Genomic DNA, 22,109 nt, shown 5'->3' on the forward strand with positions numbered 1-22,109 from the left:
TTCGACGCCAACCACGTGGGCTCTCCTCTCCCCATGCTCCTGTGGGACACTCCATCTGCTCCAGCATCACAGCATTCACAAACTGCACCTGGTACCTCAAAGTATGTAGAAAAAAAATTTAAAGCTGTGTCTATAGCCAAATCACTGATTCTCTGAATCAGCATTGAACCTTCAGATATGGATTCAGCCAACTTGAATCAGGGACAGTGATCCGAATCAACGAATTGAATCACTATCCCTGATTAGGGCTGAATCTGAATCCAAATCAAATACGGCCCATTTCGCAGACCCCTAATACATACTATAGAATTGCAATCATTTTATTTTGTTTTCTATGTTAAATTAAAGGCCACAGGGATTAGCTGCATAATCTAAGGTTGAGTTTTCTTATTTTGCAAGTAGTCTACACATGGCTTTCAGGGGTTAGACTCAACTTGGCAAATACAGAAAGCAGCTAAAAATACATTAATCCATAATGTCTCCTTTGCTGTTCAAAATGATGATAAAGTCCTTAATAATTAAGAAGTAAAATATGCAAACATTTGAACAAAGATCTAATTAAAGTAAATGAGAGGAGCTCCTGTTTTCACAGCTGGTCATTTGTGCTAATTGGCAGGGCCCTGAAGATTAAACGGTCGCCAGGATATATTCTGTGTCAAGGAGCCATTCCCTCAAAAACAAAAAAATCACATACTAAAACAAACAGTGGATTTAGTTAACCCATTTGTCAGGAAGCATCATGGATCTGATCAGTGATGTGTTTCACCTGAATATATGGAGTAGCCATTACTTCCTGCCAGCTTCTCACATCACCTGCTGTTCTCTTCCTTTTTTTTCTTAACCAACCTTCAAGGTCTTCACTTTGAAATGTGACTTTAAAGTACATTTAATGTAACATAAATACACAGCTGGCCTTCCATGCACAAACGTCTGTTCACCAGCAACAGTCGCTTCTGTGGAGATGGAAGTTGCAAGAATGATGTTCCTTCCCCCCTACCCTCAATGATTTAATTACAAAAGTCATTTTAGAAAAAAATTACATTAAGTATCAAACACCACGTGGACAGACAGTCTGCAGGCTCTTTTATCCCACTCTCTGGAATGTCTCAAACTTGGTGCTAAGGGACCGTCTGCCCCTGGGAGAAGAGGGTAAGTTATCATCCATATAATGATGCATCTTTTTTGTTTCAGGCAGCTGCCTGCTTAAGAAGAAATGGACAGTTGAAGAGGCTAATACAGATGACAAACTAAATAGCTTATAGCATGTTCATAATTAACATCTAAACCAACTATGCAGAATAAATTACACCCAAGTAACAAATCCAGCTTCTTGAGTTCAAACAAAAAGCAATAGGTGAAAATGTTTGGTGCCCTGCATCCTAATACGCCAAAAAGAAGCTATTCTTTGTTGGAAATAAAAGATGGAAAGGTTCCTAGCACTTCCAGCTCCTTGATGATAAATACCCATGCCAGTGTGCTTTAGTGAAATGAAGCTATTATGCTGAAAAACCCAGTTATTTTTAGAGGGAATGCATTCCATATTTAAAAAAAAATCTATTGAAAATTATGGCTCTCAGCAGAATTGAGTCAGGTTTGAATCAATGGCAGTAGCACTAAGGGGGAACCCTATTTTTATACTTTATTTATGCAAAGTATCAGGCAGCAGACTCGATGTAAGGTAGATGAGCTCTGTGGATCTTATTACATCTCTCATTGTGTGTTGGCTTTGCTGCCATTACTGGATTAGCTCCTCTGTGCTGCTAGGCAATGGATATAAAAGTGAATGTTGCTTGGTATTTCAGGCTAAGCTGTTTTAAAAAACCAATGCATTTTCAAGTAAATAAAGCATGCTTTCAGTAACTCTACCAATGCATTTCACTGTGTTCAAATCCTTACATTCCAACTCACCCCGACCTCTTCCTTTCTAAACAGCATTACTTCCCCCCCTCAAAGCTGCTGGTTTCTTTAATCTTTTTAATCCTCGACCCCAACCAGTAGGAGTTGATGCAAACCAGCCAAAGCAGGCCGATGCAAACTCCCACTGCTGGCCTGGGTCCATGCAAGATACCTATACCCTGGCTAAGGGGACACTAGGCTCAGGTAGCGCTGCCCTTTTCGGTCTCCGGCCTTAGGGAAGCACGACAGAGAGCAGCCGAAGACACCTGATTGCCGCTGTGGTTGTTGCAGAAGCCACCAAAGGTGCAACCTTTGGCCAGTCTGCGAACCTCCTACATGCTCTGGTGGCTTTCTCTGCCTTATACTAAATGGCTGTTGCTCTACTTGCCTCTGTCTTGGTCTGTTCACCTAAGTGTCATTCCAGTCCTACCTTTTCTCCCCTGCCCAGTCCTTTTCACATCCCTTCAATCTCTCTTCTCACCTGACTTTTTTCCATACAGGTGATCTCCTCCTGGCTAACCCACAGCTTCCCCCAACCCCCAGGGACCTAAGGCTGCCATTGTTTCACTTTGCTGCTATACTTCATCCCTTCTCTCGATGTGCATGTCTGGCCCGTTTCGATGGTAACTTCTTCAGTGCATGGGCTATCTCCTACTCCGTGTTTACACAGTGTCTAGCAGAATGGGCCCTCCTTCTTGGTTGCGCCTTAGACACTGCTGTAATAAATGTGATTGATAATAAGAAGAATAAAATTCTAGCTGGTGCCAAGCTTTGTAGGCCAGATCAGCCAAGATGTTTCAAATTGGAGCCAACTCTTTTATCTTCTTACTAGTGTGAACTTTAAAGTAAGAAACAGACCTGATTTTCAAGGCTGTACTAAGCAAAACAGCTCTTGTAGAAGGCAAATAATAAATATACTGCATGCCGCAGTAATGTCCATGGGAGAAAGCAGGGGGTTGCTATAAAACATAGTATTCTAACTACTACAGATGTTGCAAGCAGAATTTACAGCTTTCTCTGCATGCTTATCTCTCCTCACCAGTTTCTGCATTTGAATCGCATTCAAACATGGGGAATTTTAAGCCACCTTTTTTTTTATTATTATTTTTGCTTTTTTTTTAACAAAAAAAATCTACAATTAATTTCTTCTGTGCTATTCCATAATGTTAAGCAGATGCAAGACCTGTATTTACAAACCACATGCAATTGCATTTTGGCACATGTAAATTACATGCAAATGCATTCTAAATGAGTTTGTTTATCATTCCTGAATTCTAATCCAGAGGTCTTACTTTTTAAATTCAGTTTATATTCTGACATGTATACAAATGAGTTTGACTCTGGAAAATAACTTAATAAACTCTGGGTTAGCTGTGCAATTAGAGGAGGCATCTGGGAAACATAAAACTTGGAAAACAACATTTACATCTTTTGTATATCCAAGGTTCCATTTTTCTCTCTCTCAAATTCATCATTTTAAAATGTTGCAGCTATTTTTGTGGAAAGACAAAGAAAAAGAATTCACGTTAAAACCAATGACCCCTTCCTCCAATGAGCAAATCCATCGGGTAGCATTGGATAAAATGTACAAAACACAATCTTTCTTTAAAAAAAAAAAGAAGAAAATGAAAAATAACTGAATTAACATTGATCATGACTTTTCAACAGCATTTCTTATTATTACAGCCAGGCAAACTCTCCTGTGGGCAGTAAAGCTTTCCCATGGATTATTAGCCCTCTACAGAAAGCTATGAAAAGACACAAATCTGTTTTGTCAAAGGACAGAACAGCATTTAGTTATAAGAGAAACTAGGGTCATAATCCATTGTTGGGTTAAAGGTGAAGAAAACAGAACTATAATGTTGAGGCTTAAGAGATTAATGCTTCTGCAGTTAGCTCCTGAACACCACAGTGTTAATGGCTAGGCCAGTTGATTTCAGTCTGCGGCATATTTTTTGAAGACAGACCTTTTATTTTTTTGTCCCCCTACAGTTTATACTTATTATTAATGGCATTATTTTATAGCAGAGGCGTCACCAAGAAGTTTTGCACCCTAGGCAAAGGTGTAGGGGACAGGGGCTGGAAGGAAAGCACTGAAAAATGTAGAGCCTTACAGCAGACATACTGCTGCTCCTATTGTACCCTGCTTTAATTAGTGCCTGCCCCTAGTTACCTTACTGATTTTATAGTATCAAAATTCATGTTGAGGTGTGAACACACAAGAAAACAGTTCTTGCTCTAAAGAGTTTTCAGACTGCATCTTAAAAGTGATATCCCAAGAGCCAATGAGACTCTATAGCAGGGGTAGGCAACGTTTTTTGGCCAGAGTGCCGAAAAAACCACAATGTCTACCTTGGAAGGTGCCAGAGTGCCCGGAGCAGCTGTTTGCAGCCTCCCGGCTGCAGCCGCCCCACAGAGCCTGGTTGGCTTGCAGCAGGGCTTTCAGCAGGGCTTGCAGCCTCCCAGCCGCCTGCTGGGAGCAGCCTGGGCTTTGTGGCTGGCAACAGCTGCTTAGAGCCCAAGATGGCGGTGGTGTGCCAAATTAAGTGGCCCTGCATGCCACGCTCAGCACACATGCCCAGGGTTGCTGACCCCTGCTCTATAGGATTGAGACTGTAGAGGAAAGTAAGGAATGGGAGGGCGAGGCAGGACAGGAGGTTCACCACTCCTCAGTGCACAGGATGGCGGGAACGTTCTGTCGCTGAGAACTTTGCCGACTTTCGTTCTGCTGCGTTTCGATGAGTGCTCACCAAACACTGGATCTCGACCCACCAGTAATTCTCGGAGCCTCTTGAGGTAGATCTCAGAGTCTCTTGGAGTTGATCCATAGCCAAGGTGGGGGTCTGAGTGCCCACGTGCATGCACACCCACACCCCCAGTCCAGCAGGTCAGTCTGTGGGGGAGGGAAGGGGCAGGGGCTAGATCGAGGCCCCTGCAGTGAGGGACAGTGCTACAGAGGCAGGAGCAAGGGTAAGCTGAGTGGGGTCCCGGCTGGATGGGACTTAGCTGCTGGGGAGGCGCACCCCCGAATAATTTTTTCTCCCGCCTTGATCTGCCTTGCCCCACTTCCCCCCCCACAGACATGCCTAATGCGTGGGGTGAAGGAGGTGGCGGTGCACAGTAGATCTTGGGTTTCCTTTTAAATGCCAGTGGTGATCTCCTACTTAAAAAGGTTGGAGACCATTGGTTTAGATCCTATGAGCCCTCTCATTGCACCCCCTCTGCCCCCCAAGAATTACCACCAGAGACAGAGAAGAGCAGTACAACAGACTGTCCTTTCTGTTGGTTTCCCCTTTGTAAGCTCCTGCAAATTTATCCCTGCCTCCACAGTTTTATGCACCCTTCCCCCACCTCCATAAAGCCCTTACCTCATTGAATTCTGACTCATCTATGCCTCTGATCTTGCTGCTCTATCAATCTATCTCATTTTGACACTAAGGATATGTCTTCGTTGAACAAAAGCAGTGCCACAGAGGGCAGACTCTTTGCCCTGGGCAGAGGTAGGACCTGGGGCAGCACTGGTTGCTGGGCTTCTAACGGTGTTATCAGCCGTGGTGGGTGTTTTGCATCCCCCTCCATCCAAGTTGACGCTGAAGGCTGCTGTTCCAGTTATGCTACTGCAGTGCTCACCTTGTCTACTAAAGGTGTAAGCTTTCAGAGGAAGGATGGTGCTATGCTCGTAGGGGGCAAAATGGCCCCCTAGTGAAAAGGGTCTTTCACACGCTTCTGGAATATAAATGTTAAACCCCTGTTTATCTATGTTTATCCCCTGGTTTCTAAGTCATTTGGGCTAAGGACTTGCATTTTCTTTGAGGGTTGCTGAGACCAGCAAACAGATATAATAAAAATAGCAACAACCGTAATGAATACATTTTTAAGTGACAAAGAATGCATTTCCGTATCAGTGTCCTTGCTAATTAAAAATGGAACAACAGGGGCCTCCTGTTGCTCCTCTCCTTTAAAAATACTGACTGGACCACAAAAACTGTTTCTTTAAGTTTTCCACAAGCCAATCACTGAAAAAAAAAAAGTGCACAATGTAAGCCAGCAAAAATTACACATTTTTACTGTGTCTAAACAAGCTACAACATCACCTTAAACATCAGGAAGGAAAAAAAGGCATCCTGTGAAAACAGTCTCAGTATAAAAGGCCTCGTCACCTGGGCTACTTGTTACTTCTGAGGATTCTGATCAAAGATAAAAACCAAGACAACTTCTTGTAATCAATTATGCACAGTTAGTTCACAGTGTATGTGCAATTCATAAAAATAAAATTAAGTACATAATGTGGATTTACATGCAGAAGTGAAATATGGACATGGGCCCAGCGCTAATCATTATAGATTGATATCTTAAATGCACAATAAACCCTCTTGTTTAAAATAGCCCCTGACTGCATCTTGCTTCTTTCAGACAATTTACATCTTCCCTTAGAGGGCTCTAACTTATGCCAGGGGAACGTGCACAAAAATATGCCGGATTGTATAGTGCTTACAGTTGTGCTATTGATTCCTTTGCGGGGAATAATCTGGCCTAAGTTTTCTTTTTTGCATGTGCAGGGGCCACAGGTGAGTATTCATCAATGAAACGACTGAATGAACATATCTTTCCCCCAAAATTCACCGCACAAAATCCAGACAGTTTACAAATCTGACCTTCCTAAAGCACCGGACCAGAAATGGCAACTACAGCTTCTGAATTCTCTATGTCAAACTGATGTCTAATCCAGATTCCTTCTGACTGAGGTTCTCCCATGTATCCCAAGGTCATTATTATATATCAATCACCTAATTCAGGGGAAAAGTTAAAAAATATATTTAGATGTATAGCACCAGCAAAACAAAAAAGAAAACAAGCCACATATTCAAACTTCTAGATGTTCTCTGCTTTTGTCCTTATTCCCTTGTAGTCATGTCATCCTCCACCACTTTCTACACTATCATTCCCTTTGTCACCCGGCTGTCCCTGAAACATGCAAAATTGGAATATTTCTAATATCAGGATTCATTCTTTTATTGTTCTAGCTGACAGCCTATTGCCACAGGTCCTATACATTTTCTCTTAGGTGAGCCCCAAAGAGCGCTCAGTGCCTTAATGAGTAGATCAATTATTGTTCATAAAAGAAGATACTGTCTCTTTAAAGGTTATTTGAAGGTTGATTGTTATCTTATTGCTTATATCCAGCAAATCTATTCAGCCTTATGAATGAATTTGACCTTTTTATAGTTACTAGGAAAAAAAAAATAACAGAACAAAAGTTAATTTCGAGCTCTATAATACAACACTTTTTTCCCAGAGAAATGAAAGGGCATTCAAATCGATACCTGCACAATAACACTCTGATGAATGTTTGCACCCAATTTTCTCATTTTGCTAACTTGAGATTGGGAATTTTGAATAGTTTTCAAAGACCATATTCTTTATGTGCTGTGAAGTATGTGGTATTGTGTCCAAACAATGCTGGAGGATAATCATTATAGGAGTATCAGTGGGCCTGAAAAGGTCAGTTAGTTAGAAATGTCAGCTTTCAATGCAACTGTACCGGACCTTCGTACACGAGGATCCAATTAAAGGGACATGCCAAGGTGCATGGAAACATCACGGTGACCCAGAATAATAATAAGGCATTGTGGAGAAGCTAGATGGTTTTTTCTTCAAAAGTAATGGAGTTAGCCTTTAAAATGCCCTCTCTGTGGTCTTATTTAAACTTGATGAAACACCACTTATCTCTACAAGTATACAAAAAAAAGCAGGTTTCTTATACAAAATGGGGGGAAAGGCATGGAGTATATAAGGTAACTTCACCTTTCTCAGAATGACTTCACCTCTTTCATGCCCTGGGCAGAGTGGCTGGGCTCTTTGCAGGGAAGAGATGATAAAAAGTAGGGCTGTGCAAAGCTTCAGTCCCTGATTTGATTCGACAGAGATTTGGCCCAATTCAGTGGCCAAATCTCCAAATCCAACTCGAATCAGATCACTCTTTAATCTCTCTGAATCGATTCAGACAGATTCAGTGATTCAGACATAGAGACAGCTTTAAATGTTTTTGTCTATATACCTCTAGGTAGTCGGGGCTCTGAACGCTGCAATGCTGGGGTAGATGCAGCGTCCCACAGAAGTGTGTGGGGGGGGGGGGTCCCCAGCATGCTTGGCAGCACACCTGGAAGTGGACTGGGAACATTTCCAGTCCATTTCTGGGTCCACTGGGGAGCATACAGGGGGAGCCCCCCCCCACTCGCCTGGCTCGGTGACTGGTGCTTCCTGGGTCTGGGGGAGCACCCAGGGTCCCCCTGCAGCCAATTGGCAAGCCAGGGAGGGAGGGGGCGGCTCACCAGAGCACTCCCCAGCAGCCCCGGAAGTGAAAATCCTTAATACCGTACATATATTCCACCCCTAATCCTCAGTGCTCACAAACCCACCTCATGTGTTTGGCTTCAGGAAATCAGGAATCAAATTCTTGGTGAAAGGCATGGAGAGAAGCCAATGTTTCCTTTTCGCTTTTTGCTACTACTTCATAATGCTAAAACTCCATCAGTATTAAAGCAACTCTTTCCTTCCTTCATTAGGGTTTGGTCAAGATAATGTTATTGGATGCTAGTTGACCCCTTAGTTTCTTTGTTCAGTGTGTTAGATTTACAAATTTATTCACAGTAGCTTCAAGCCAAACTTCTGGAATCCATTCTCCTTGCTGTATGGTGGGACTACTGCCCTTCCAATCCTCAATATTATCTGTTTTAAACCCAAGTAGTCACAGAGGTGAATTAGTCCCAAGCATTTTATTGACGTAACGTGAGGTTTAGGTTAGGGCTTTAGCCCCAATGGGCGCATCTACACATGCGCTTTAATGCACGTTAGCCTATTTTAATGCGTATTAAAGCATTACCAAAAAAAGTGCAGTTTTGCTAATTTGCATTAAAATAGGCTAAAGCTCCTTTTTCTAGTACCTCGCAATGGCGGTACTAAATCTAATGTCCATTAGCAAAAGCGTGTTAGTGAACGTGTAGATGCACCCAATGAGCACTCTGTTTAAATGACTCAGTTATTATTAAGAACATAAGCAGTGGGCTTTTCTCCCCCTAAAATACACAATCATATAACAATTTCACCAACAAATACAAACAGTAATTATGTTAGGTTGTTTGAAAACTCGGCCAGTATCCCTTGACATATACTTTGATCAAAATCAATGTAGTATTAATTAGCATGGACTATCAAGAATAGTTAGTGCCTGAGTTCTAACAGTGAACAACTTTCCGTCACATTTTATTACCCTGTATCATTTTTGCTAATAGGTGTATTATAGCTTCATGACTTTGAGTTCATATTATTTTCATGCTTCAATTAGAAAGGAGTAGATAGTCAGAAAATTCAGGAAGGAAATGGAAATGTCTTGCAGGGATTTTAGTAGTGGAACTTACTCTTAAATAACTTTCAAAATTATATATTAAAAGCCTTTCTTCCCTTTTCCTAATTTTACTTGGAGTCTCATAAGCAGTGGTATATAGAAATGCAACATTTAATAGGCTAAAAAGTACAGTCAATCCCACATATCACTGAGTTCAATGGAAGACGAGTGGAAATATATTTCCCTAACCTGAGAGAATTAACTAGGCAACAGCTCTATGTCTATAATTTGAAGTAGTAAAATATGTATGGCAGAAACTAAAACCACCTTCAAAGAATTCAGTGTAGCAGCGTATCACAAATGAATGAAATGTAGGCAGCTTTAGAGCCCACAGCACGGGAGATAGTAAAACGGAAAATAATATTTTACCACATAATTCTGCCTGGTAAATAATTTTTGAATTGAGCCTTGTATTCGTTCAAATGCAATTCTTTGCATATTGGTAGGGGCACAGCCAGAAAAGTCACTCACAATTCAGGATCAAATCCTGCAGCCCTTTACTCAAAATTTGCAAACGGTTTTACTCCGCCACCGAATGCAAACTCTAAACGTGTTCCTGCAGAAAAAAATCAAGTAAATCAAGGGTGAAGAATTACAGATTTAGCTTTTATTTTATTGCTTTTAAAATGGAAACAAAAGAGACTTAAAGGATTTTATATTCCATGCTGTAGCCAAGCTGGGCACTATGGGACATTCAACTACCTCAGGTTTGCTAAATGCAATCAATTTACCACTGCCAAATATAGTGGATTTTATATACATCTGGGAAACATGCACCTCCAGTACTGATGAATCTCTCCTGACAGTGCACTGATTTCAGGAGAATGTTATTTTAAATTGGCAGTAGAGAGGCTGGTAGGAAAGGAACAAGCTCTGAAGACGGTTGAATCAAAGAGAATTTCAAAAGAGCATTTGTGATGGCTCTTGGACAATCCCACACGTTAGCTATTTTCAAAGCCAATGGTTTCAATCGTGCTTCCATTTACAGTATCAATAATTAAAAAACACTCCAGTGGGAGCTGAACTCTCACTTGGAGGAGAAACAGGCATACTATATCATTATTCTTTACACAAGAAATACAGGAAGCCTCATCCCCCTGGGAAAACTATGGAAATAATGGGAGTTTATTGGCACCTGGGGAAAGCTTACCACAAAATACAGAGAAAAAGTAGATAACATTTTGACTATGCAAAAAACCAGAAATAGCCACATCAAAATAAAGGGCAGAGCCTCAGCTCCTCTGTGCAACTAAGCCCATTTAAACCAGCTGTAGGTGAGGCTCTAAAGCCCAAACCAACTATAAAGTGCTCTTCAGGGAATGCTTTTAGAGCAAATTCAGAGGTAAGGAAAAGGAACTTGAAGTTGCTAACTCTATACTTCCTTATCCTCCACCCCCAACCAATATGTATTCTACTTGGACTTAAATTCTGGATCTGGTACAATATATTGCCATGAAGTCTTGTTAGTATAACTTACCTGCCCGGGGGCAAGACGACAGAAATGCAACAAAAACTCTAATTAATTTAACTTTTGCTTTCCCTCAGCTAATGTCCTTACTTATTGCCAGTGAATGAGTTACGTCAAGGCAGCACAGTTGCATTGAGTGTAAAGGAGTCTAACTGGTTATCACAATGTGCATCATCTTGATTTGGACATTGCTACGGACCTGCCATGCCATGGACTCTGTCTCATCTGAAGAAAGGCTTGTCTCAGCTTTTCAACAATGAAAGGAACCATTCCTTCGCCGCTACCCAGGGGATCGGGGATCCATGGGCATAACACTATGCGTCTCATCCAACATTTAACTTCTGTACATTAGCAGTGTCAGGTTTTTCGGTATCAACATCCTCCATCCTCATTCTTTTCAGAACATGTTCAGTCCACACCTTGAACTAGCGACCTATTACGTTTCATTCTGACAATTCAGACAAAGCCATTTTTAAGTAAGATTTACCTGAGACCAATAAATACACTTAGTTTTATGCTCTTACATCGTGACTCCCCCTAACACACTTGTATTGGGGCTCTTACCCCATTACTAGGGAAACAAAGACACTCAGAGCTTTCTCTCGAGACTATCCTCTCCTCCACTCCCCCACCTTCTCTTGCCACTTCCTTTCCTCACCCCTCACAACAATGTCGATATGACCTCCCCTGCTTGTTCCTGGGTTGGCACCACCCCGTCTCTTGCCTCACTCCGCGCTCACTCCCCATTGCTCCGTGCAAACACACAAGCACGCTCACCCACCTACCTTCATCACGTGGTCAGAGCTAATGGGCTTCCAGGTGCTGCTGTGATGAGGACCCAGGCCGAGGCAGCTGAAGCCAGGTAACTGCTGGGTGCAAGCACGGGCAATGCTGCTTACTCGGGGTGGAAGCAGAGGAATCAGGTCACTTGCTGCCACAATATATGAGTCTCAATACGGCAGGACCCGTGGGCGAGGGGGTGGAGGAGAGAGCAGCAGCAGGAGTCCAAAGGGAGGGAGCTCCTGGGAGCCAAGGCAGGTGGCAAAACCAGGGAGCAAACTGGAAGCAGCAACTGAGTACAGATGATGGAAGACATGGTACAGAGGCACCAGCTAACTTCCCAGACTTACATGCTTGTTTTCTTTTCTTTTTGTTCGAGATTCTGCTGCAACTGCCCAGGTGAAGCGAACCCTGGCACAGCATGTATGCCCAGGATCGGGCTGATGCTCGTGACTGTGGCTGAGCCTTGACTCTGGGGAGTGGGCCAGAGAGGAGAGAAGAGGGACAGACTGAACAAAGACTGAGTGACACTGAGCACGTCTACATGAAACGCTAACTGTGCAGTAGCTGAAAAATACTGCACAGTAGCACGTCACAGCACAAACAGTGCTAATATGCTACCGCGCAGTATTATTAGGCTAATGCGCAGTAGTGTCACTTAAATGGAAATCGCCAGTGCGACCATGCAGTAACTCTAGTTGCCATGCATTTCTTTAGCACTTGATTATACAAGTACTAAATAAATGCACAGTAACCACTGCACAGTAGCATCTTGTGTAGACGCTCCCACTGAGAGTAGCTGAGAGATGCTGGCATAGGCCAGGTTGGGGGCAAGGGTCTGGCTCTGAGCTCAGTCGTGAAGCGCCTGCTGAGACGGATCAGCAGCAACACAGCCTGGCTTGGCAAATGTGAGCCTGTGACAGGCTACGCTGCACCTGAAGCCTGTAGCTCTGAATAGCGGCCCCAGAGATATGAGGTGAAGCTAGACTAACAGTGGACAAGGCCAGAGTGGACCCCTGTCCAAACAAAGACTAAATACCTGGGAGCTTGTTCCACTGTCCCTAGTCAATATATTCCATCAAGTCATGGCACGTAAGACCAGTGATGGTGACAAGTCTGCAGATGGCGTGAAGCGACCAGTGGAGGAAGGCCTAGAGGGTTAGCATGAGACTCTGCGCTTAGGCAAGGGTACACTGCCCTTGAAACCAATTCTGGCTGCAGAATAGCCCATTTCTCAGTCACGGCCAGAGACAGAAGCTGGTTTGCCAAGGGCTCTGCTGTTTTGTTTCATCACACCTGTTCATCCTATTATAGAGAAACATCCTGCACATTGCTCATTGTTTGAAGGCCATCTGGAGTTATGCAAGTGCAAAAGGACAATGGCTGGCAAACCCAACATGTAGGTGCAGAACAACGCAGCCAATTAAAGTGTCACCGACTACGAAGATTGGGCATCACTTAAGACTCAGCACTTCATCTCTGATGAATCATGTTCAAATGGTGACCTCTGTGAGTACCATATCTGTCATGACATAATGGAAAGGTTTCAGCAGTTTCACCAACTGTTATCTGATGTTTCACCGATGTCAAGGATGCATTAAGACCTATTAATGGCATGCTGTTGTCTTACAACCACACCCATTAGCTGTTTTGCTGACTCTTAAGAGAATTCCCCATTGCTGATATTTGAGGTGGGTGCAGCTGGGCCCAGGCTGAAAGTGGTTACTTGCAAGCACAGACCAGGGCAAAAGTATTCTGTATCATCTTTGAAACTGTTTAATTCTGCAATGATCCTTGAGTGGGAAAACCATGAAGCCCTTCAGAAAGAACTGTAGCTATGAACCACAAGGTTCTTCATCATGTCAATGACTAAAAATCGAGATAACGGTTTGTGAGATCCTACAGGAAAGATCCTGTTATCTCATGACAAATATGCAGCATGCAAGGATCGTCCAGGTGTTTTTTTTGAAGTAGCATCAAAACTCGTTTTGTCCATCCTTGCAATCAAGCTGTGCTCAAGCACTGCACTCATTGTTGACACCCACTCTCGGCCCTACAGGGCCTTCCTATGAGAAGCAAAGCTAACCGAATAACCTCCACTGAGCTGGAAGTTACCTACGTTTATGCAAGATGGAAAATGAAGAACGGTTTTCAATTGTCATTTCTCAGGCAAACCGCCCAGTTCCGATTCCAATCACCAACATTTCTCAGTGGCCATAAACTCGACTGAAACGTTGAAAAAACAGCAAGGCCCAAATAATTCCCCAGACTGATGGTTTGCAAACCTGAGCACTCCCAATAGACTCCCAAATCTGCTGGCTGGGATTTCTGGAAAATCTTAGGAGGAACCAAGTGCCCTCAAGCCCTTTGATCTCTGTGTCACATTTTATCTCTAGACTTTTAAATAAGTGTGGCCTAATCCATGCTGAGGATACTTAGGCTTTTGAAAAATGAAACCAAATTTACTGAAGAGTCAAACTGAAGGTATCCAATTATATAATTCAAGATTCGTTTTAAATGTGTAAAGCTAATCATTGTGGATTTCTGGCTAAGTATCAAAACGCAAAAAAATACATCCCTCATAATAAAATGCATGGCATGGAAGGGTATTTTTTGTTTGTTTTTGGTATTTTTTTAATGCACTGCAATCAGCAGAAACAGTTTTACTATTTGGCTGTGCTGGTCCTTCCAATTAATTGTTATGTAGATTTAGTGGACTGCTGTATAAAACTGAAAGATCTGAAGTGATAGCTACTTACTGTAATCACATCTGTGCACAAACTCAACTTAATCAACCCTTTTATTGCTCCCTGGAATGTTACATCAAAAATTACAATGGGAAAGGTATCATAAATACAGTTTATACAAATGCCTACTATTCAGTAATTCCTTTTCCAAACCCCTTTTTTTTTCCTATTAAAAAAAAAAGACTGTGGACATAGATCTCTTTACCCACAATCTGAGTGTTTATTCTGATTATGACCTTCAGGGATTTTTTTTTTTTTCTTCTTCTCATTTTTTCCCTTTACAAGTAGGGGGAACTGAGGATAGAAAATATGAAAAATGTGTCAGGTTTGCCCTTGAAGCTGTAGTCAGAATGGTGACAATAGCTGTATCTCACTGTATTGTTGCTTTTATCAGCAAGTGCCCTAAGCATACATTAACATAATTGCACACTGTATGAAAAGTGAACATGCAAAAATGTGATGCAAGTGCCAGTAGCCTCCAACATCTGTCCCAACAAAGTATTCCTCCTTCTCCTTTTTTTTTTTAATTATTATTTTAACAAGGTTAGTGAAGGAGAAACCATGTCACAGATGATATCTACATTTACAATGTCAGAGTAATTATTGATGCAAAACTGTTACCCATGCGAAGCGCGTGTCACATTTGTGTCGACGCCGTGTAACACCTGTTCACTTTGCTAACACATTATTCCCAGTTAAAGCCAGGCAAAAAAGGTATATGTACAGCTGTGGGACTGACTCCTACTGGGAACTAAAGGTAGAGTGGTGCTTCCTGGGTGCTAGTGGGCAGCAGACCTTTAGGAGAGCAAATGAAAAGAGATTGAGCCAAAAGCCAAATAGCAATCAGTGAAAAAGTACTCAGCCCGAAGGAAGTATGTGAAAGAGCCCTGCTGCTCCTGTGATCTTCATTTTGTCACCTTTAAAATGCACCACCCCAAAGACCCGACTCAATCAAATGCATTGCGGGATGTTTCTTTTATGGAAAAATGGGGAAAGACATTGCTGCGCAGGCTGTTTTGCAACCCTTTTCGTTCTGCTTAGAAACGTCCTGACTCGCTTTGCTTCAAGGTTCTTCAGATTGAATCGGCACGTTCCCTCTCTTCCCTCCAACAGTTCACCGTCGCCTCCTTACATCCATTAAATGTCTAGGTTTACCACTGAAGAGAGTTAAACTTGCATTTCTGTGATACTTGAACACACATTGTGAATTCTAGGGCTTCTGCCCTGCAGACATACCGCTAACTGTAACCCCAGGAGGCTTAAAGAAATATCAGCACTCAAATTCATAGAGTAAAGGTCTGAAGAGGCAGCTCTGTGAACGGATAACTGCCCGGGGCTTTGCCAAGCACAATATAGCTGTCACTTGTTATTATGTTAAAGATTTTCTGGGGAACAGTGTTTTTCATTTTGCATGTCAGAGACGGGGGGGGGGGGGAAACACATTTAGACAACCATCTCTTTAAGAAGAGAGAAAAGAACTGAGCCTTGTAGCTTACTCACCAGGGTTGGTTATAGTCAGGAGGTCAAGCCGCCGTTGTTGCTGAAAAACAAATTATAAAAGGGATTGTTAAAAGGGGACTAATTTTAGTGGGTCAGAGTAGACCTGCAAAGTAAGCATTTTGACATTTACAGCAGAATTAATTACAAGATACAGGGTTCATGGCAACTCTTTTGGATGGGAGCCATATGTATTTTATGAGTAAGGAAAGAAATCCAGCTTAGCCCTTTTAATGTGCTTTTTATTTGTGTTTCTGAAGTGTTAGCCATGAGGTTTTTTTGGATAAGGTCCAAATATGTGCGTCCTTGTGTGCTTTTAACTACCTGATTTAAAACTAGGAAAATCACAGGAAAAGCCCATTTTCTGGTAAGAGGAAGGAAGCAAGATGTGCACGTCTTTTCTTGACTCCTGGCTAGGGCTTGAGCAAACCAATAATTATATTGTTTCAGGTTGAGATTTTTCAAAGCTACATGCAGGGATTTGCATGCTTCATTCCCTTTCAATTTAACAGGACCTGGGCATCCATACCACCTTGTCTGGCCTTGAAAATCTCAGTTGTCGTATCTGTTAAATGGGCTTGGAGGACTATGGGGTATAAAAATCATGGTTTTATGAACAACCAAAGTGCAAAGTACAGCATGTATCACAGGACAGATTCAAAACTGAGGAAAGGGAGGACTTTTTCACAATTAGCCTGTGGAACACATTGCCACAAGATATCACTGAACCCAAAAACTTTGTGGGATTCAACACCAAACTAGATATTTGTACGAACAACAGGCATACCCAAAAGTTTAACGGTAAAGATGAAAGGAAAGTTTTGGAAGCCATATCTTCACACTTGAGGACAAAAGGCAATCTTTTATGTGTGTGTGAAGAATCTACCCCTTGGAAAGAGGTTATACCACGACTGTCCCTTGTAGGGTTTCTGTACCTTCCTCTGGTTCACGTGGTGCTTACCACTATGTACGACAGGAGACTAGCCTAGGTGGATCATCAGGCTGATCTAGCATGGGAATTCATATGACATTATCACCCTTTCCAACTTCTCTGTGGGCTATGTTTCTTTCATAGATGGCTTTCCTCCATGGCTGAGGCTCATCAAGCTTATTCTTCTCATCTCACGAGGGAGTTTTATCATCATCTATTTTTCTTTGTGCTTTCTAATAGTTGCCATCTCTCTAAACTCTCTGCCCAACAGTTATATGTCTAGCTGGTGCTGCAGAATACACTATCCTATTTAATTTCTCTTTCCTAATCTGCTCACTAATGTCTGTGTTACTTTCATTTATTGTCAGGCCTATTGATCCTTTTCTAATCTAATTCTCATCATCACACTCTCTCTATTCTTCTGCTGACAGTTGAAAGTCCTTGAGGAAGAAGCGGTGTCTCAGTGATCCCTACAGTGGATATTTTTCTCTAGGATGTCTTACTGATTAAAGATCTTCCTGTCATAGAGCCCCATGTGCAGTCTCTATGCAGTCAAAACACCACCAGACTATTGCAAGGAGGTCCAAATGCTGCATTCTGTATGCTGGTTTGCCGAAGCAGGCCTTTGGGTCTCTAGACAAACAATTTATGTACAGACCACGTGTCTGACATCCTTTTTGGCAGCAGTGACCCTGCAGTTCAAATGCCTAGGCCCTGAAATTAGCATTACCTCTCCGTCAGGCTCCCCCAGTGGTTCTGTACATTTTTCAGAGTCCCGTGAAGCTGTAAGCTTTCTGATTTAGGAACACAGGACTGGACAATCCCCTGACTTTGCAGACAACCACTTACTCATGGAATTCCCCAAAATCACCACTTCAGCTCCAAAACCGACTTCAAGGTTTACCCTACAACATGCCATAGGTAAAAGCAATGCCCCGCCACTCCAATGGCAGTGGTTTATGTTTTAAAAGTACACACAATGCGTGCAATACCCAACTGACTTGGCACAAGGTTCTAAAACAACTTTGGTCTTTCCTTGGGTAGGACAAAAAATAAATTGATCTAAACAAATATATATATATATAACCTATGCGCATTTCCATGCCTCAGTTTGCTTGCTCCTTATAAGAGGTCTTAAGGCTGAGGTCAGTGTCCTCTGGGCACATTCCTCTGGTCCTTTGGTAGCTCTTGGATTGTCCTCTGAACCATGGATCCCTTCTGGTTCATCTTACTTTTGCCAACTTTGTTTAGTCCTGCAGCTGAATTTGCCTCCCACTATTAAAGTTTATCCATCTCATTCCTTTTCCTCACCAAACTTCTGCTTGTCTCAATGGCCAGTTACAGACAGTCAAAAAGCCCCGGGCTGAATCGATTCAATCTTCACAGGTTAGTCTCAGCTGCACAGATCGAACCAATAAGCAAGTGAACAGACATTCACTTTTGATTCCGGAAATGCAGCCACATGCCTGCAGTAGCCCAGGCCAGAAGCCAGGGTGCACTAGAGCATGCCTTTCTGCTCAGCTGGAGCAGCTAGCTTGAGCCAAAGCTAGCCCCCACACCCTGAGAGGGCAGGGGGAGAGATGCAAAGCATCCTGGGATGCTGGAGGACTGGAAGTTAACTTGAATCTGGAGGGGATCTGGGACAGAAGTGGAATAAACCTCTTTAACCTAAATCAGTTAAGTCTGATACTACATCCATCCTGGTTTATCGTAAACTGGTTGTGGCCATTTTGAAAGTGGGTTATGTACACTGAACTTCTGTTGTGTTACAGGTTTGAACTGGTTTCTGATCACTTACATTAGTTCATGTATAATTTCTGTCCCTAGCCAAAGAGTCTCTGAAATTTGTTTCCCATGACACTTAACTTCTTTGTTTTGGCTGTAGTGATCATCCATTTCCCAAACACCAGCCCCCTGCAGATGTATTTATCTAAATAGTTCTCCAAAGCCTCAGGTAACCTGGTGTCCCTATGTCACTAGAGTACATGATTATTCCAATATACTGGTCTGCATTCAAAGGAACATTGAGCAACCATTCTCAGTAATGTTGGATTTTGTATTCACACTGGAGGCAGTCCATGGCATTATTAAACGGTTAACTATGAAAACTGTTGTATCAACCAGAATCATAAGTTGTACACAGACTGAATCCCTATTTCATTGTAACATCCACTATTGTGCCCATCTTGCCCTAGCCCTAATAAATACTACCCATTACTTTAACTTTGCTGGCTACCAACAAGTCCCAATGGAAATGGGAGACAGTAGTCAGTTTGGACAAGCTTTCCATCTAGTGGATCTTTTCTGTTAATGGTGGTCTCTAGAAACATAGACCCATCCATGCAGCTGTCCCTAAGTCCTAATTTACAATGGATCATGTTAACTTGCATATAGTTAACGTAACTCATTAATAAATGCAATAAACACTGATAACAAGTTATAAATCATATTTTAACACACGGAAGGCAAATTGTTAATAAATTAAGTATTCATTCATTTAACAAACATTAATCTATTAAGCATCAAGAATTAATTACACTATAGTGAAGCAGCTGAAAAGATCTGGTTAGTGATCCTGTCTACTTCTCTGGAAATGTGTGGAGTGGCCCTTGCTCTGTAGTCATAAATATTCTGTATTTGAATATGTCTAGGTATGGTGCTACCATAATGGAGTTTGGAAGACTATTTCACAGTTAAAATCCATTATCACTTTTCCTGCTATGGAATCTAAATCCTTCTGCAGGCTGATCCTCGGGTGTCTTTGACTCAACTCCCTCACTGAGCAACCTTTCTCTTTCTTGATACTGATGCTCTTTCAGATGTTTGCTGACTGTTTTATTTAATTTGCACCTCAATTAACTCAGGGTGAGATGAGAAACTACAAAGAAGAAATTATTTTTGTTTAAATTAACTAATTCATTTAAATGTAGATGATGTGCAACATACTTTTCCATGTTTCTCCTCTGCTCACGGAATACATGGCCATCCTCTTGCACTGATGTAAGAAGCAGAACACTTGCTTTGACTCTTTCTTATCTTCCAATTAGCAAAAAAACCCAAAAAACCTAAATACAGCAGTGTCCCATGAAATTGGTGATGTATCATTTCTGTAGCAACTGAGGAATTTATTTTTATATAGAAAATAACCTAATTATATCCTACTTTGAATAGATCCAGACTTCAATGACCAGAACCTTAGCTATGCCAAGGATACACTCACTGCAGCAGAAGAGAAGAAAAAAATGTCAGCTTTGTGTTCATGCAATCCTGGCCAAGCATGTGCCAAAAAGCCATAAAACTATGTCTTTTCCTGTCTTTTCTGTCACCAAATGTGCCTACCTAAGCAGGAAATACAGGTGGTATAAACCCAATCATGCATGTCTTCACCCCCTGAGGTGCCCTTTGCTAGATGGACCCCTCAGGCATCCTTCATGGTAGTGTTTCAGCTGTTTGGGTTGCTCATTGACCTGCAGGAACACTTCTAGAGGGAATATACACCTTCCATGCCCACCTCACTGGCAGCTAAGGTGCCAAGTCCTGGGTCAAGAAAAGCACAATAGTCAAGAAGAGAATAGCAAGCACAGCAACTGGATTCACCCCACTTAATGTCTGCCTGAGCACTCTGGGGATATAATGCTTATACAGGCAGGTACTACTGACCCTAGCTGCCATGCCCACAGTCCACTGGCTCTCAAAGCCACAATGTGGCCTCAGTGACCTTATGAGGGCTTTGTCTCCCTAAACATATGGCACCTTGCCCAGACTTTCCTATTGACTGCTTCTCCCTGATTTTTATTTTACATGAATGGGAGTCTCTCTCCATTCGCTCCAACTACTCTGCACTTCAGTAAAGTGAAATCAGGTGCGTTCTTCTTTATTCTGGAAGCTTTGCAGAAATATGTTGCTAATTTTGCCCCATCCTTTATCATTTTGTAAATGACAGCCTGATTCTGCAAACCATGGGGATGGCCAAATTGAAAAAAGTGAATAATCCTGTCAAAACCAAAATGTCTAATCAGAGGCTTATGCAGGGGTGAATCCAGCAGTGGGGTTTAGTGGTGCAGTTACACCACCCCTTTTATTCCCGGTCCACCTAAAGTTTAAAACCAAGTTACTGGCACTGGCAGTAGCATTTCTATTCAGGCAACAGTAGCATTTCTATTCAGGCAGGAGTAAGGGAGTTGCTTGACTTCAGAGTTCATTGTAGGTGTTGTTTGAAGGGCACAACCTTGCCACTAACAGCTTGGTCCCAGAGATGACAAACACCTTTTGCTTCAAGTACAAGGGGCATTTCTTTAATACGTCATAAGCACAGAACAGTGGATATGTTTAAAAAAAACCCCAACAACAACAACCACCCATCGCCCAAAACAAAATGCCACCTAAATAAAGGCTGCACTGTTTACATACCACTTCCCACGGGGAAAAGACCACTCCTGGCAATTCTTAACCATGGTTACTTAATGTACCACTGACAACCACTCAGACAATAGAGTAAAAAGAGAGGTATAAAAACATAGAAAAAATGGAATGGACAGACTAATTACCAATTCCATTTACACTTAATACCAGTAAAGAACCAGAGCCTACGATACATGTAATGAAATACCTTGTAAAGCCAACATTTAGATATTGCATGTCCAAGCAGATACAGAGATAAAATGTTAGGTATATTATACTTTTACTTGATATGACACTGAATGAAGATCAATATTGAAGGTCAGGTGGCTTTCTCTAAAGCTACTTTTGTTCTACTAGGAACAGTGACACAAAATAGCATGCTGTCAACCAGAGATGGGCTAAGATAGCGGTTATCTGTATCATGATGCCACCAAACATAGAATTTAGATTTCTTATTATCTGAAAACTGACAGAGTGAGGAACCTACCACCTACGAAGATGGTGGAAATGTCAGAAACTGGTCAGAAATAAACTTAAAAAAAATGCATGACTGCCTGAATTTTTGAAGTGGTTTCCATTTAGCAGGGATTGAAATGGATGCATATTGGGGATACAGTCAAACCCACATAATATCATTCCTCTATATTACACACTATTATCATAATTTTCATTGCCAATGAATTATGTATTCCATACATAATAATGCAAAAAAAAAATCCTCCAGTTACTGTAACTCTGCACATTGTCACACATCGCTTAATGTCAACAATTTAAGCAATCTCCACTGGGTAAATTTACCACTTAACTCTACAATCATTGAATGACATTCCAAGATCAAATCAGTGAGTGGACAATTATTGGCAAAGTAATTTGCCTTGTTGAAAAAATATACATCGGTATATATAACTACAAGAAGATATGCTTTTCTATTGTTGTAAGAGAGGTTTGTCTGATATTTGCTCGGCACCTGGGAATTTAAAGTAC

The 22,109-nt window shown here is 41.9% G+C and overlaps 1 protein-coding gene across 2 annotated transcripts in view; it reads right to left on the reverse strand.

Moving 5' to 3' along the window:
• Positions 1–22,109, reverse strand: part of LOC149863422 (cytosolic carboxypeptidase 6-like) — a 1,473,463-nt gene that overhangs the window by 635,092 nt on the left and 816,262 nt on the right. For both annotated transcript variants that reach the window (XM_090050142.1, XM_090050145.1), the window contains exon 6: positions 15,797–15,836. In XM_090050142.1, the coding sequence (XP_089906268.1) occupies positions 15,797–15,836 (40 nt within the window). The remainder of the gene's footprint in view (positions 1–15,796; positions 15,837–22,109) is intronic.

Source organism: Crocodylus siamensis, chromosome 5 (genome assembly GCF_052110815.1).
Source record: "Crocodylus siamensis isolate JL-2025a chromosome 5, ASM5211081v1, whole genome shotgun sequence".
Classification (NCBI taxonomy): domain Eukaryota; kingdom Metazoa; phylum Chordata; order Crocodylia; family Crocodylidae; genus Crocodylus; species Crocodylus siamensis.